Genomic DNA, 17,414 nt, shown 5'->3' with positions numbered 1-17,414 from the left:
TCTTGTATCCATAGTCAATCACATAAGTTATCTTGTTGTCGTATTGTCTCGATCTCGTATCCATAGATGATCACAGGAAGTGTGAACTGATTTGTTGTATTGTCTCGACTCAGTCCATAGACAATCACTTTCAGAGAAAGGACTTATAAGTACAATAATTTTATATTGAGGTATATTTGGGTATCCTCGTCTTTTCATTATTAGTACAGATGGTGTGGTGACTTACTTTGTTGATCACTTTTCTAATTTGTTCAAGAGGGATCTTAAAGAGGATGATTATGCTATCCAATTTCAAACCCCTGTCAAGTTAGATGCTGTCAACAATAACTTAATTACTTAAGTACCCTCTACTGAAGATATTGGAATGTTATAAAAAATATGACGAATCTTAGAGCTCCAGGCCCCGATGGGATGCCAACAGTATTCTTCATTCTTTGTTGTTTATCAAACAACTAAGTATTTCTTTGCCTCTGTGTCTCTTCCTTCGGGAATGAATACTAACATCAGCTTGATCCCTAAGGTAAAACACCCTATCTTACCTTCTGAATTTAGGCCTATTTCCCTTACTAATATCATGTATAAAGTAATAACCAAGATCATTGCTCAACGCCTAAAGAGACATCTAAATAACTTAGTAGATCATGTTCAATCTTTCTTCATACCAGGTAGAATGATTGTTGATAACATAGTTGTTGCTAAATAGATCTTCCACACTATGTCTACTTAGTCTTCTTTATTAGGCTCATTTGCTCTTAAATTAGACTTAAGTAAAGCTTATGACAAAGTGAGTTGGAGATTTTTAATCCACTGTCCTAGAGCATATGGTATTATTGGTAAATCCAATGATCTTATTATGAGTTGTGTGTCCACTGCTTCTTTCTTAATTTTTATTAGTGGACAAGATGAGGATTTCTTCACCAACGAAATAGGTTTACGTCAGGGATGCCCCCTTTCTCCGTATATGTTCATCTTGTGTACTCAGGGTTTGTCTTGGTTAATGAGAACAATGTAGAATAATTCCCTTTATAATGGTTATAAAATCTGTCGCAGTGCTCCCCCTGTCTCCCATTTAATGTTTGCTCATGACCTCATTTTGTATAGGAATCTCGACGAAAATAACATAAATACTCTTTAAAAAATTCATAATACTTGTGCGACATGGTCTGGGCAACAAGTAAATATGCAAAAATTGTCGATACATTTCAGCAAAGGTGTCAAACCTAATAGAAGAGAGATGTTTGCAAGCCATCTGGTGTTCACCAAATGCAAATTACTGACAAGTACTTAGGTCATCCTACAAAATTGATTCTTATGATTTTCTTGTCGATAAGTTTGATGTTAAGATGGCAGGTTGGAAGGGCTTTCATATGTCGTATGCTGGTGTTGATGGTGGTTTTTAGATTAGGTCAAAATCGTAAAACTGTACATCTGACATGACGTCACTATGACCATTAGCACATTTATTGAATCAATCATCATGCCTACGTAAGAATTATCGGGGTACCTTTTTTTTTACATGGGTCATGTTCCACGGCAGGGCCCTTAACACTGACTGACATCATCTATGCCAAACCCTAATTCTCATGCCACCGCGCCAAGGCATGCCAACCATGCCAGCCGCACACTGTGCCAATGGCATACCATGCCAGCCACATATCCGGGCAAGGCATGCCAACCATGCCAGCCACACCACTGCGCCAATGGCATGCCATGCCAGCCGCACCTCCGCGCCAAGGCATGCCAACCATGCCAGCCGCACCACTGCGCCAATGATATGCTATATCAGCCACACCTCCGCGCCAAAGCATGCCAACCATGCCAGCCGCACCTCCGCGCCAAGGCATGCCAACCATGCCAGCCGCACCTCCGCGCCAAGGCATGCCAACCATGCCAGCCGCACCACCGCGCCAATGGCATGCCATGCCAGCCGCACCTCCGCGCCGAGGCATTCCAACCATACCAGCCGCACCACTACGCCAATAACATGCCATGCCAGCCGCACCTCCGCGCCAAGGCATGCCAGCCGCACCACATGTGCCAATGGCATGCCAACCACCTTGCTGCGCCATACCATGCTGGCCTTCCCTATGCGGCTACCAAAACTAAGGCGTGCGATGATCAACGACCACCCTTCCATCTTATATGCAAATCTTTGCCGTCCAAGGTCCCCAAACAACGCATGGAAACCTTTGGCCCAAACCCTAGTTTTGGCCACGCCAAACCGCGCCAAGGCATGCCATGCCACATGTGCCAATGGCATGCCAACCACCTTGCCGTTCCATACCATGCCGTCCTTCCCTATGAGGCTACCAAAACGAAGGCGTGCGATGATCAACGACCAACCTTACATCTTAGATGCAAATCTTAGCCGTCCAAGGTCGCCAAACAACGCATGGTAACCTTTGGACGAACGCCAAAACCCTAGTTTGGCCGCGCCTAAACCACGCCAAGGCATGCCGGCCATGCCACATGTGCCAATGTCATGCCGCGCCATCCACCTTGCCGCGCCTAAGCCATGCCATTCCGGCCTTCCCTTCACGGCTGCCAAAACGAAGGCGTGCGATAATCAACGGTCACGCTTCCATCTTAGATGAAAATCTGAGTCGTCCAAGGTCACCAACCAACACATGGTAACCTTTGGCCCAACGCCAAAACTCTAGTTTTGGTCACGCCCAAACCGCGCCAAGGCATGCCGGCCATGCCACATGTGCCAGTGGCATGCCAGCCACCTTGCCGCGCCATACCATGCCGGTCTTCCCTATGTAGCTACCAAGACGAAGGCGTGCGATGATCAACGGCCACCGTTCCATATTAGATGCAAATCTTAGCCGTCCAAGGTCGCCAAACAACGCATGGTAACCTTTGGCCCAAGCCCTAGTTTTGGCCACGCCAAACCGCGCCAAGGCATGGCATGCCACATGTGCCAATGGCATGCCAACCACCTTGCCGCGCCACACCATGGCGACCTTCCCTATGCGGCTACCAAAACGAAGGCGTGCGATTAACAACGACCACCCTTCCATCTTAGATGCAAATCTTAGCCGTCCACGGTCGCCAAACAACGCATGGTAACCTTTGGCCCAACGTCAAAACCCTATTTTGGCCGCGCCTAAACCACGCCAAGGCATGCCGACCATGTGATGGTATTTTTTTTTGATGTTGCAGTAAGATGATTCGTTCACTCAGATTTGTTGAGAATTTGTTTTGAGATTTAATAAAGAAAATAAGGAAAAATATATATACAAAATTTGTCACAGGATGAATAGATACCGGGACTCGGGATTCCACTGCTTTTCATAGTGTTGTGGTTCAGTCATTAACTCTAAACAATATAGCTCAAACAAAAGAAGTTCTGACTCTAGTTTTTTTCCAAAAATAGATTTCGTAAAATATTATTTATAAGTTAAAAGCATGACGCATCTAAAGTAATTAAAACTAAGCATGCGACATTTAACAAAATAACAAATAATTAATTGAAATCATAAAACAATTAAATCTATGCAAAAAGTCAATAAAAGAATTAATTCATTTACCACAATCATGAAAAGTTGCTTCCTCCGTTGTCCCAGTGATGGGGTCTAGCTCCACATGGTGAAAACACTCTCAAAATAATATTTCATTGCTCAAAAAGGTGTTTACAAGGAGAAAAGGTATAAAACATTGTATTTGCAACAGTTATAATTGTTACAAAATCCACTGTTACAGAGAACCTAACAGAACTGTTGCGAACTCAAAATAATTGTTGGAAAAATTGTTACAAAGTTATTGAGTTTGAAAGTATAGGTCACGGTTTTTCTGCGACTGCTTTTAACTGTTGTTTCGTGTTCTTCTTCTTCTTCAGTGGAAGCAGCAGAGACAAGCTCTGCAACTCCCAATCCTCAGCCTCTGTTCGAACCCCTAACTCTCCATCACCCTTTCTACTCAACCCCAGCAACCTATTTATAGCCAACAAACCCATCGAATCTCGCTCATTCACTCCATATAATTCTCTTTAACTCGGCAATAAAGAAAATATTTCTTGGAATATTTTCTTTCCCGTTTCATCTTCTCACGCGTTTTCAAGCCTCCAAATTACCATATTTAACTCCTTCACGCTCCAACAGGCTGTGAGGGTCTTCCATGCACGCACAAAACACGTTGAATCTTCTCCAAATCACGTGAAACCCGTGATATACACGAACTGCCCTGTTTTCAACCCGTGAATTGTTTAGCTGATTCTAGCCAATTCTGGTCGAACCAAACGCCCACAATGTGTTTAATAGGCCATATCACAACTATCTACCAAAAATCAGCCATTGAATCTCCCTAGAACACGTTCAACAATTCGATCAAAAATCTGCAGAAGTGTTCTCCATTTTCCCGCCAAAAACAAAATTCAAATAGAGAAGATGACCTCCCCCTAATACTGTACTGGGTTGCGAATAGCAGATGCCTTTTGGGGCGACCTGGGGTGCCCCTTAGTAATTGAGGTGCCCCTTATCCAACGGTGAGAGTCCAAATAACACGTGTCCTCCGGGGCTTTTACCAACTTTTCGAGCCGAATTTTCCAAAAAATGTTTATTTTCCAAAGGTGCCTACAAACACATAAAACACCAAAATTAGTACAAACTCGAGTGCCAACAATATATAGTATTGAGATCAAATTAAACACAAAAATGTGTCTATCACCATGCCACATGTTCCAATGGCATGCCACGCCATCCACCTTGCCGCGCCTAAGCCATGCCATGCCGGGATTCCCTTCATGGCTGCTAAAACGAAGGTGTGCGACAATCAACGACCACCCTTCCATCTTAGATGCAAATCTCAGTCGTCCAAGGTCACCAACCAACACATGGTAACCTTTGGCCCAACGCCAAAACCCTAGTTTTGGTCACTCCCAAACCACGCCAAGGCATGCGAGCCATGCCACATATGCCAATGGCATGCCAGCCACCTTGCCGCGCCGTACCATGCCGGCCTTCCCTATGCGGTTACCAAAACAAAGGCTTGCGACGATCAACGACCATGCTTCCATCTAAGATGCAAGTCTTAGCGGTCCAAGGTCCCCAACCAACGCATGGTAACCTTTTGCCCAAAACCTTAGTTTTGGTCACGCCAAAACCGCGCCAAGGCATGCCGACCATGCCACATGTGCCAATGGCATGCCAGCCACCTTGCCGCGCCATACCATGCCGACCTTCCCTATGCGGTTACCAAAACAAAGGCTGGCGACAATCAACGACCATCCTTCCATCTAAGATGCAAATATTATCCGTCCAAGGTCGCCAACCAACGCATGGTAACCTTTGGCCCAACGCCAAAACCTTTGTTTTCGCCACGCCCAAACCGCGCCAAGGCATGCCATCCATGGAAGATGGAGATGCCAACCACCTTGCCGCGCCATACCATGCCGGCCTTCCTTATGCGGCTACCAAAACAAAGGCTTGCGAAGATCAATGACCACTTTTCCATATAAGATGCAGATCTTAGCCGTCCAAGGTTACCAGCTAACGCATGGCAACCTTTGGCCCGACGCCAAGCCCTAGTTTGGTCGCGCCCAAACAAAGCCAAAACCCTAACTTTTGGCCGCGCCTAAACTAGGCCATATTAAAGCCGTACCGACCATGCTTTCATGCCACTGGCTACCAAACGAAGGGTTCCAATAATCAACGACTACCCTTCCTCTCAAGATGCAAAATCTCGACCGTCGAAGGTCACCACCGAGCCGGAAAGTCTTCCAAGCTCAACTTGCCGAACAACAACATGCTACATGTTTTCCACGAAAACACTCGAGACATCAACACATGTCACAAACTGAGGGATGCTCATTGGGTATTGGTTTGGCGGTTTACAGCGTGCGGCGTACACTACGCCCGTTATAAGACAATGTCATAAGGATAAGGCGGTTAGTAAATACAGGGAGTAATGGTGAAACGCTTTCTTTTATGGAACATAAAAAATCCAGGCTTTACTGGTTACCACCTCCTCCCATTTACTCATTCGTTTTCCATTTCTTACGAGACCAGAGTGCGTTTCACTTCGACTTGTATAAATATGTCTTACCTATTTCCACCAAACGACAAGTTCAGGTCATGAGGATACAACACTCAGAAAATATTTGCTAGCTTTCCATCTGTTGGCTTCCCACTTTTTGATACAAGTCGTGAAACAACTACTCTTCCAGAATCAACTATTCTGGTCTCAACACTCTCTTCGCTTCCCTTCCCAAAACCAACCCTTCTCCTTCACTTTGTGACCGAAGCAAGTCTGGAACATCCATTTCTTGGTTTATGCCGGATTTGTACAGATTGATCTCTCGAATCTAAAGTACTCCCTTGCAGTACATTGTTTAGAGTTTAAACTCGTTTCTCACCCACACACCCGAAATTACCAAAATCAGTAGAAATCGTTTTCACCCTCAAACAGCTGGTAAAACCATCATGATTAAACATGTGTCGGGTCTCATACCTCCTTATTGTATGACAACTTCTCTTATTATGAAGAAGGTCCTGAAGAAACTTACTACAACCATGCAGAACTTCTGGTGGAGTCACTTAAGAGGTAAGGAAAACTCACTTTATCAATTGGAAAACTGTTGATAAATTTAAAGATATAAGTGGATTAGGAATCAGACCTCTACAACTTTTAAACAGAGCTATGATAACTAAACTTATTTGGAAACTTTTAGAGAATGATGACTGCTTTTGGTGTCATATTATGAGAGCCAAGTATAAATAGAAAGACAATTTCTGGTGTGTAGAAAAAGGTCAAAAATGTTCCTCCACTTGGTCAGCTATGCTGAGTTGTAAATTTGATATGGTTGGATGTTGGTTCTGGAAAGAAGATTGATACCAGATAAGACCCCTGGATTCCAAATCTTCATAACAAGAGACCCGCTCTTAATGCAAATGTTACTCACCGTCCTTCTAGAGTTAATGAGCTTATTCTCCTAAATCCTACCAGATGGGACATCGAAAAACTTCATTATTTGTTTCTCCCTCATGATATTAGGTAAATTATGGAGATTCATCTACCTAATAATGGTGCAGAAGTTAAGACAAATTACTTTGGTTATATCATCCAAATGGGGATTTTTCCAACTAAGTCTTTCATCAAAACCCTACAAGACAGAGGACCTTCTTTATCACATGCTGGGAATATTGAAGAGTTTCCTTGGAAGAAATATTGGCAGTCAAGAACATTCCTCCCAGGATTCAAATTTTTATATGGAAAATGCATAACAATAGTATTCATGTGGGGGAGTAGATTGATGAAGATCTGTAAAGATATCAATGCTGATTGCAGAATGTGTAACAGTGCTATCGAATTTTCGGAGCAATTGTTTCTCTGTTGTCTTGTTGCTCAACCCCCCGAATCTCAAAATTGATGAAAATTTTAATCTCTCTGTTCAACATTACATAAAGTGCTGGTTGTTAGAGGGAAGAAATTTTTCTAAACTTAAGTTAGGGTCTTGTCTTTTTTGGAATTTACGGAAGACTAGGAATAATATAAGTCGATGTTACATGAAGGGCTATACTGGTACAATCAAGAAATTATGACTAAGGATATTGCTGCACTACCAACTGAACAAGATTTTTTTAGATGCTAGCTCTATAGCGTGGTATCCTCCATCTCATCCAAATGTCAAGATAAACTTTGATGATGTTGCTGGCTCGAAAGGATTCGCCTGTGATGCAGTTGGGAGGAATCATATTGTTGGGTTCGCAGGAAGCCAAACAAAGGTTTTAAAATTTAGCTCCCCTGTTGAAGCTGAAGCTTATGGTGCGTTGGTGGGGATCGAAGTTTTTATTTGCAAAAGCCATAGCCACATCATTGTTGAAGTTGACTCTCTAATTGTGATAAATTCTTTGAGATATGCCGACTCCCCTACTCCCTGGCGTATTAATAACAACATAGATAGAATCAAGTTGTTTTTTGTTGGTTGAATCCAACTTTACAAAAAAGGAAGCCAATACCATGGCTCATTCCTTAACATCTCATGCTGTTCAAAACCATCTATCTAATGACCGTTAATTCACCCTTCTTTTTGTATTGTTCACTTCTTGAGTGAGCCTTCTTTTTCTTTTTAGTTTTTTGTTGGTTTTTCTTCTTTGTAACCTTCAAAACAAAAATGAAAATAAATAAATCAATACCCCGTTGCAAAACGACTACACTCTACAACTGGACTAGACTAACGGTTGGCATGTGCAGTTTAGAGGCGGAACTACTCATAGACTAAGCCAGCCCAAAATTCAGAAAAATTCAATTTTTTACATTGGTTTCAAGTTTGTTAAAAAATAATCATGCCTAAATCATAGTCCTTCCCAGTGCGGAGGTAGGGACTCGTACCTCGTAATAGCCAGAAATAATTCCGCGGGGGTTAAGGTTGTAATCCAGAACCACCGTTCCAAACCATAAGAGCATCTCCAACAGAAGATGTAAAAAATCCTACATGGATTTTTTATTTAGTCCTTTTATTTATGGGGTCTACACATAGAGTGGATATAGGACTTCACATCTAAGAAATCATCTCAAACAGTAAGAAATTTAACCTTTAGAATTAAAAGAAAATTAGTTAAAAAGATGACGTGGAGGTGCAGCAGGAGGTGTAGATAACACTTTCTTGAACACCTTCATATTTAGTAATTGGTCCCTCCTAACTTGTAGGACCCTATTATTGGAGATGGATTTATACTAAACGGGGGTCTAAAATCCTATGTGTCATTAAAAATAAATAGATTCACCCTCTCTTGGAGATGCTCTAAGAAGAAGAACATTAAAAAGAATGGTTCGCGAGTTATAACCCCCAAAGGTGTCACTATCCATCCACAAAAAACCCACCAAAACAAAAATAACAGAAAAACCCAAAAAAACAAAATTTTGATGAAACCTCATGGAATTTGACGAAACCAATTTTTGGTTTCATCATAAAATTTGATGAAACCAATTTTGAAATTTGGAATTTTCATATCAATACTTTAAAATTTGGGATTTTTGTATCAATTTAGTTTAAGATGGAGTTTTAATGAATCTTAACATTTGAGCGGTGTTTTTGTACCACGAGTTTAGTCCCGTTGGATTTTTATGCCTACTTTTGAAAAAGAAAAAAAATACGAGACCCGACTCAGCCAGAAAAACAAGCTTTCTCAGCCGTCAGATCATCTTACTTTCTTAATATCTCCGGTCTTTCCATTAACAATTTCCTAGGGACTTTTCTAGTACGCATCGCATTTCCGCATTGTAATGACGACTTACGTGTCGCCACATCATTGGCGGTTCATACGTGGCGAGTAATTCTATTGGTTATAGCATCATCAGCCCGACTTTTAAGTCTACATTCTTCATCCCCATTCCAATCTCCACTTTACTTTAAAACCCACTCTCTCTCTCTTTCTCAGGAGAAGAAAATCAGAATCATCAGATCGAAGAGTCTTTAGACGGTAACATCAACTTCTTCTTCTCCCTTCAATTACTGAGATCTAGTTTAAAATTAATGGATCTAATAAGGTTTTTCGAAGTTTATTCTTTTTTAGGGTTTGGATCTGAAAATTGTGTTGTTAATTTTTCAGTGTTATGAGCTGGGAGTGATTCCAATGGATAGAATGAAGTGTATTCTCGTGTGTTTGGTTGCTTGTTTCTTTACATTACAGCTTTGTGTTGCTGATCCTGTAAGTTATTTTTACTTGATTTTTTGATTTTTTTTTTGTGAGATTGTATGTTCGGGATTCAGTTTGTATGTTTTGATCTTCTGACAATGATGTGGTTTTTGGTTAATTTGTGCAGATATTTTACGAGTCGTTTGACGAGTCGTTTGAGAGGAGATGGATTGTGTCTGAGAAAGATGATTATGAAGGTTAGTTAGATCTCTGATTAATTCTTGTTTTTCGTGAAATTGATAGTTTACAATTCCATGATAGCACGAGTTTATTTTCTTTTCTTGTGTATTCGTTGCAGTTGGATTAAATTACTATATGCTTTGCATGCTTGTAGAACTCAATTGCCTATTAAAATCCGTGATGCATACTTAAAAGCTGTATGCAGACAGTGTTTAATTTACCATGTAATTATAGGTGATTTAAGTAGGCTCGCCAGCAGAAAACCTTTCTTTGAGAGCTTTTATACTGCAGGGGTTGTGATGTTGGTTTGAGAGGATTTCCCTAAGAAAGTTAAGTTTGGACCGCAATGAGATCAATTTTGCACTTTAACCACTAGGTTGAAGGACCAAACATACCTAGGATTATAGGGAAAGTCTAATTTAAATATATGTGTGGCATGCTGATGATGTTTATATTTGGATTATTTTTTATTGTTGTTTTTTCTTCTTCTGGCACAAGTAATCTGTACTGGTACTGTAGTTGTCCTTTCATATATTTTCATGAAGGAAAGGTAATATTATTACCATTATGTTGATGTGTTGCTCTCTACTTTGACAGTATTTGTAAATCCCTGTCGTTATTAAACTTGTGCCCTGTCCCCTTTTTGTTATTATATTGATGTTTTTTATTGCCAATTTTTCGCTAATATATATCTTGTATGTCAGGTGTTTGGAAACATGCCAAAAGTGAGGGACATGACGATTACGGACTTCTTGTGAGCGAGAAAGCCAAGAAGTACGCTATTGTGAAAGAACTCGATGAAGCAGTCAGTCTAAAGGATGGTACTATCATCCTGCAGTTTGAGACCCGTCTACAAAATGGACTGGAGTGTGGAGGCGCTTATCTGAAATACCTTCGTCCTCAAGCAGCTGGGTGGATTGCAAAGGAGTTCAACAATGATTCTCCCTACGCAATCATGTTTGGACCTGATAAATGTGGGTCGACGAATAAGGTGCACTTCATCTTGAAGCACAAGAACCCCAAGACTGGGGAGTATGTTGAGCACCATCTCAAGTTCCCACCCTCCGTTCCTGCTGACAAACTATCCCATGTCTATACTGCAATCATAAAACCTGACAATGATTTGGCCATTCTTATCGATGGGGAGGAAAAGAAGACAGCTAATTTCCTTAAAGGGGATGATTTTGAGCCTCCACTTATCCCTGCCAAGACCATTCCTGATCCAGATGATAAGAAACCAGAGGACTGGGATGAGAGAGCCAAAATTCCAGACCCAGCTGCAGTAAAGCCTGATGATTGGGATGAGGATGCACCCATGGAGATCGAAGATGAGGAAGCTGAAAAGCCAGAGGGATGGTTGGATGATGAGCCTGAGGAGATTGATGATCCAGAAGCATCAAAGCCCGAAGATTGGGATGATGAAGAGGACGGTGAGTGGGAAGCACCCAAAACTGATAACCCAAAGTGTGCAGATGCACCTGGTTGTGGTGAGTGGAAGAAGCCAATGAAGAGCAATCCAGCTTACAAAGGAAAATGGCATGCACCACTGATTGAAAATCCAAACTACAAGGGCATCTGGAAGCCACAAGAAATTCCTAACCCTGACTACTTTGAGCTTGAGAAACCTGATTTTGAGCCTGTTGCCGCCATTGGAATTGAGATCTGGACCATGCAAGATGGTATCTTGTTTGATAACATTTTGATAGCAAAAGATGAGAAGGTTGCAGAAGAGTACAGACAGAAAACATGGAAGCCGAAATTCGATGTTGAGAAAGAAAAGCAGAAGGCTGAGGAAGCAGCTGCAGGTGATTCTGATGGTAATCTCTCCGACTTCCAGGTGAATATCCCTGCCTCTGATCTTTTAAACTGTCCATTTACTTGGTGCTTTCTGGTTTTGGCTTTCTCATTTTTTCCTTCTATCCTCTAACAACAAATTACTGGACTTGCAGAAAAAGATATTTGAGGTCCTTTACAAGTTTGCAAACCTTCCTTTCTTGGCTGATTACAAGCTCAAGATATATGTAAGTTGTTGCTCTGAACAAAACAAATATACTTTTCAGTTACAACTTTGAAACTTTTGTGATTCTTCTCTACACCACTTTAGGTTGGTAGAAGTTTGCTTAACCGAGTTATATCAAATTCTGCAGGATATTATTGAGAAGGGTGAGAAACAGCCAAATATCACCATTGGTATCCTTGTTTCTGTTGCATTGGTTATGTTGACCATCTTCTATAGAATTCTTTTTGGCGGCAAGAAAACAGTGGTGAGTTTTCAGTATTCGAAGCTGTTATCATTTGCGCTTCTTTTTCCTCCTAAATTATTCAAGTTCTAGCCATATAATGTTTGCTAATGTACTATGGGTTACTTCTGTGTGTAGGCAAAGGCAACCCCAGAGGTTAGGCCTGCTGCTGGAGCTGCAAATCCTGTGAATAACGAAGGAAGCAGCAGTGGAGAGAAAGAAGGAGACAAGGAAAATGAAAGTGAAGATGCTGCTGCTCCTCGCAGAAGGGCCACGAGAAGGGAGAACTGAAGTAATTAATTTTGGTAAAGAGGAGTTTTAATCTAGTTAAATTTGGGTCAGAATTTTGTTTTGGATAACTAGGTGTTGTGAAATGAGAATTACTTTTAGTCATTTTTTGTTAAATACCTATGAATCTGCTTTCTCAACCGTCTTTCTGAATCTGCTTTCTTCTGGCACTTTGTTGTAATACCAAATCAGACAACTAATATCGATGTTAAGGTAGACAAACTTGGTATTCAATTAAGTTCTAGATGGAACATTACGTTCATCTAAATTCTAGTGTGCCATGCGGAAAAGAGACGGACAAGTCTATGAAACATGATCTATCATATATTTTTTATTTTCAACATATTGTGTCTTGATGCTGAATCAGAGCAACTGCATTCCCTTCACTAACGATCTGCTAACCAGTAGTAGCAGTTACTCGAAATGATTTGATGAACTGGCCTTTGTTTCTGAAATCTGAATACCTCTCTAATCTTATTGTAAAACTCTTAGGGATCAACCTTCTGCGACTTGGCTACAATTATTCAAAGACATTAATGGATAATTCCATACGCACTAATCCTATTCCCTAGAGAGGAGAATTCTAAGACTGGGTCTGGGGCCTAGTTAGCAATTCGGGATTGAACGATTCCCTAGAGAGGAGAATTCTAAGACTGGGTCTGGGGCCTAGTTAGCAATTCGGGATTGAACGTACGGAACGGCAAACGTACGAGTATTATACGGTTTTGTAAAATCCAGATTCGGTCCAAAATTCGGTCAACGGGACGTGATTCGTCAGTAATTCGGAACGGCATATGTATGTGTATAATTCGATTTATAAATGTGAGTTCGGCTCTGAAAATTCGGTATCTATATATAACAAATAATTTGTATTTATAAGGTCATAGACCAATTTTTATGCATATGTGAGTTATTTAAAGAAAAATAAACTTAATATGATGATATTAATAATATATACAACATTAGTTATCCAAGAGGACGTCGTATGGTGGTTTAGATGCTTGGTTAGTGAGTTTGAGATCTCTCTCACCTTCACCTTCAAATCTCCAGTCGTTTTTGTTTCATAAAAGTTAGAACACGTTTAATATTCGGTCGTGTATGCTCGGGAGGCAGTAAAGCCCAAAAAGTGGAGTCTTTGAAAAGTAAAAGCTAAAGAATTTATGGCGAATTAAGCGGACGTATCATTCGGGATACGTAAAATTCGTGAACGGTTCACGAATAATCCGGGAATGCCACATAATACGCGATTTGGGTTCGGAGTTGCAAACGTACGCAAATAAGACGGTAAAATTCGTGATACGGAAAAATTCGCGAATAATTCGCGAATCATTCGCGAACTTACTAACTAGGGTCTGGGGAGGTTCTTATCCTCTTTGCAACAACGGAAACTGATAATGATTATTTTTTTTACTTGTTTAAAACGGCTAATGGACATTGTCCGTTTTCAATAAAATGAGAAACAACTATCCATTAGTTTTTTTTTTTTTTTTGATTCAAAAGAGGGTTATTATTGATTGAGAGGTTTAACTCCACATTCCCAATCAAGTATGTCTTGTGGGATATGGTATTCAAAATCAATAGCACTAACTTTAGTTTTGTTTGCTATTTTGTCGGCAATTATATTCTTGAGTCTATTGACCGCCTGAAACACAAACTTTTCATGATTATGGAGTAAAGTTTTAATATTAACGATAATTCCTTGATTCATCCGGCGAGCATAATAATTTTGTTCATTTATTGACTTAACTACTTCACTGTAAGACTCTAAGATAACATGTATGTTGCCTCTAGCAATTGCGAAGTCCACTGCAGTCTTCATTGCAAGACACTCCAATTGTTCTACCTCCTGGTTAGGAATCATTCCTCCATTGATGAATTTTTCATTAGCTCAACGACATTTTGCTGCAAAATCTCACACTATTAGTCCAATCACTCCTGTAAGAGTTTGCTTCAAAAAAAAAAGCATCAATATTAATTTTAATATGATTCCTATGCGAGGGATTCCATTTTTGAACCTGCAACAGGAGATTGGCATTAGAGACATTGGTATCTTGCCTAGATGGCCTATAATTATCAATCATAGTATGAATTCTACTATTAAGGTTTATATTATGAAAGATTGGTGTACATCTATCCTTCCAAATAGTCCATAAATTAATCATATGCAGATTTAGTCTATGTTCCTTTTCAGAAAGAGAGACATCAACTTGGTTATTTCCTACATCAAACCAACTTATCACCCATTGCATTAAATGACCAAAGTTAGATAAGATACTACTCAGATTAATATTGACACCTACGCAGAGAGACCTAGCATAAGGGTACTAGTTTCCAAATTAAAATTACAAACACTACTCACACGATTTTATCTCTAATTGGAACAATTCCCTTGAGGCATTTCCAAACAAAAAACTTAACCTTGTGAGGGGATTTACACCTCCAAAGAGCTCTCCAAACAACACTGGTGACAGGTTGGTTTACATTATTACCATTATTATGTCTACTCAAAAACATTATAAGCACTTTTGACAGAAAAGATACGTTCGTGTCAGGAAGCCAGATAAGAGTATCAGATCCACTCGTAGGAACCTGCATTGCTAAAATTTTAGTGGCAGACTCATTAGAGAAAGAATCATAAACGAATTGAACATTCAATTCTCTAGTTCCTGGAAAAAACACATTATTCACTAATGTCAAATTAGAGTCAGGAGATATACCTACAACATGATCCGATGGATGATCAAGACCTATCACCCATTTATCAAGCCAAATATTCACTTTGGTTCCAGATTTAACAGTCCCGCAACTATTTTCTGTAATGACCTCAATGCATCTATATATACTTTTCCAAATACAGAAGTTATTCTCATTACTAAGTAAAGAAAACTGTTATCTCTAAAATATTTGGATTTAAGAGTATTGATCCAGTCCTGGGAACTAACTTTCCAAGATAACTTCATAATCAGAGCCTTATTAAAAGTTTCGGAGTTCCTGAAACTTAACCTCGTAATTCCTTAGGTTTATTTAGATTTGTCCAAGCCAAGAATTTAATACCTTTATGATATTTATACCCCCACCAGAAATTTCTCCGAAGAGTGTCTAACTTGTCAATGGTTGTGGCAGGGATTTTGAAACAACCAATTTGATAAGTGGGCAAAAATTTCAAAACAACCTTAACCATAGTAGTCTACCTGCTTGGTTGAGAGACACAGTAACTTCAAAATACTGAGCAATAGAATCAAATGATTTAACTTTTAGAAGAGGTGCACCTAAGTAAGTTTCAGAATATTTAACAGTAAACATGTTCAGGTTCTTGGATAAATTCTCACAAGCTTCAAGGCTTAGATTACCACTAAAATAGACTCAAGATTTATCAAAATTTAGAGTTTAACCAGAAACACTATCAAACCTGTGTAGAATACTCAGAACACTCTCCATGTTATGCAACGTATTGACAGCGTGAATCGTTTTCTATTTTTGAGAAACGATGCGTAGTTTGAATTGTGAAGCGGCGATTTATGGTTGGCGGTAAATCGTAAAATATAATATTTAATATATTATAAATATGTATGTAAACATTTATAAATATAAACTATAGTCAAATATTATCGCAAATAACCATATAGAATAGTGGTTGAGCACTCACATATTACACACGATGTAGTAGGTCTGAGTCCCACATTTCTTTTTTAATTCTCAGAAGCATTATTTCTTGAAGTTTGGCCATTTTAAGCTTCTGACTTTGGTCAAAATCATTGACTACACACTTCTCATTTCAAGCGCTTCATAGGTACGAGTCGGAGCATTTCTGAAAAGATTTGAAACGAAGCGTAAAGCGAAGCGTACGCTTTTAGAAACCATATGCATATCATATTTTGCAAAGATGCGAAGATCATCTGCAAACAAAAGATGATAAATAGGGGGAGATCTTCTAGCCACTTTGATACCTGCAATATAAATTCGAGAAAGAAATTCCATGGCCAATATAAACAAATAAGGAGATAATAGATCACCTTGTCTTATTCCTTTAGAAGGAACATATTCTTGACAAGGTGAACCATTGAGTAACACACTAATGCCAGTAGTAGAAATACATTGATGTATTAAGTTACATAAAACATCATTGAAACCTTACTGAGATAAGACTTTTAAAAGAAAGATCCACTCATGTTTATCAAAAGTTTTAGGTAAGTCCAATTTCAAAGCCATAGTACCTCCAAACCTTCTTTCTGTTTCATAATATGAATAATTTCATGGGAAATTATGATATTATCATGAATGGCTCTACCAGGTACAAAAGCATCCTAATAAGGGGATATAAGTTTCTTATGGAAAGGTCTAATTCTATTAGCAAGAATTTTAGAAACTATCTTATAAGAAACATTACATAATCCTATAGGCCTAAAGTCAGCGGGCTTTTTAGGGTTTTTCACTCGGGGTATTAGAAAAATGTAGGTTTTATTCAAACATTTTGGCATATGGCTCGTCTCAAAGAAATTCTGAACAACATCAGTGACATCTTTTCCTATAATATGCCATTGGGAGTTGGGACTAATAAAAACCATCTTTTAATCCATCAGGGCCAGGAGAACTCCAAGCCGACATAGACTTAACAACATTGACAATTTCATCAGGAGATTGTATAGATATTAGAGAAGATTATCAACATTACAAATAACATGAGGGATAATACCAAAATCAACATCAAAAAACACATGATTACTAGTACAAGCAGTAGTACTAAAAATGAGTTGTAAGAACATTAAAAATATCTTCCATGTCCCTATACCAGTTTCCATTAGCATCACTAACAACATTGATATTATTTCTACGGAGTCTCTTGTTTACTAATTAGTGAAAATACCTAGTGTTATTATCCATATCAAGAACATGCTTATCTCTATATTTTTATTTATAAAAACTAGTTTGGATATTGTACCAGTTTTCAAGATCTTTAGTAATATATTTAACTCTTATATACCGACTACTAGAACTAGCCTCTAAACAATGTCTAACTGATTTTGTAGAATATTGATACTTTTTTGAATGCTCCAAATTCAAGTCTATT

At 39.4% G+C, this 17,414-nt stretch overlaps 1 protein-coding gene across 1 annotated transcript; it reads left to right on the top strand.

Annotated features, from left to right (window-relative positions):
* The first annotated feature begins 9,327 nt into the window (after positions 1–9,327).
* On the top strand, positions 9,328–12,689 carry LOC113271480 (calnexin homolog). Its single transcript, XM_026521360.1, has 7 exons — positions 9,328–9,422; positions 9,552–9,650; positions 9,766–9,835; positions 10,523–11,655; positions 11,768–11,839; positions 11,966–12,082; positions 12,197–12,689. The coding sequence occupies exons 2-7, from the start codon at positions 9,576–9,578 to the stop codon at positions 12,347–12,349; spliced, it is 1,620 nt and encodes a 539-aa protein (XP_026377145.1). The 5' UTR covers positions 9,328–9,422; positions 9,552–9,575; the 3' UTR covers positions 12,350–12,689.
* Positions 12,690–17,414: the final 4,725 nt, after the last annotated feature.

The sequence above is a fragment of the Papaver somniferum genome, chromosome 4, assembly GCF_003573695.1.
Source record: "Papaver somniferum cultivar HN1 chromosome 4, ASM357369v1, whole genome shotgun sequence".
Classification (NCBI taxonomy): Eukaryota; Viridiplantae; Streptophyta; class Magnoliopsida; order Ranunculales; family Papaveraceae; genus Papaver; species Papaver somniferum.
The sequence above is the reverse complement of the archived record's forward strand: the minus strand, read 5'-3'. Positions and strand labels throughout refer to the sequence as shown.

Bases quoted from the DNA above. Each gene is read 5' to 3' on its own strand.
- LOC113271480 (XM_026521360.1), top strand. From the start codon at position 9,576: ATGGATAGAATGAAGTGTATTCTCGTGTGTTTGGTTGCTTGTTTCTTT. The intron at 11,656-11,767 runs GTGAATATCCCT...CTGGACTTGCAG, and splicing joins GTAATCTCTCCGACTTCCAG to AAAAAGATATTTGAGGTCCT. The intron at 12,083-12,196 runs GTGAGTTTTCAG...TTCTGTGTGTAG, and splicing joins TTGGCGGCAAGAAAACAGTG to GCAAAGGCAACCCCAGAGGT.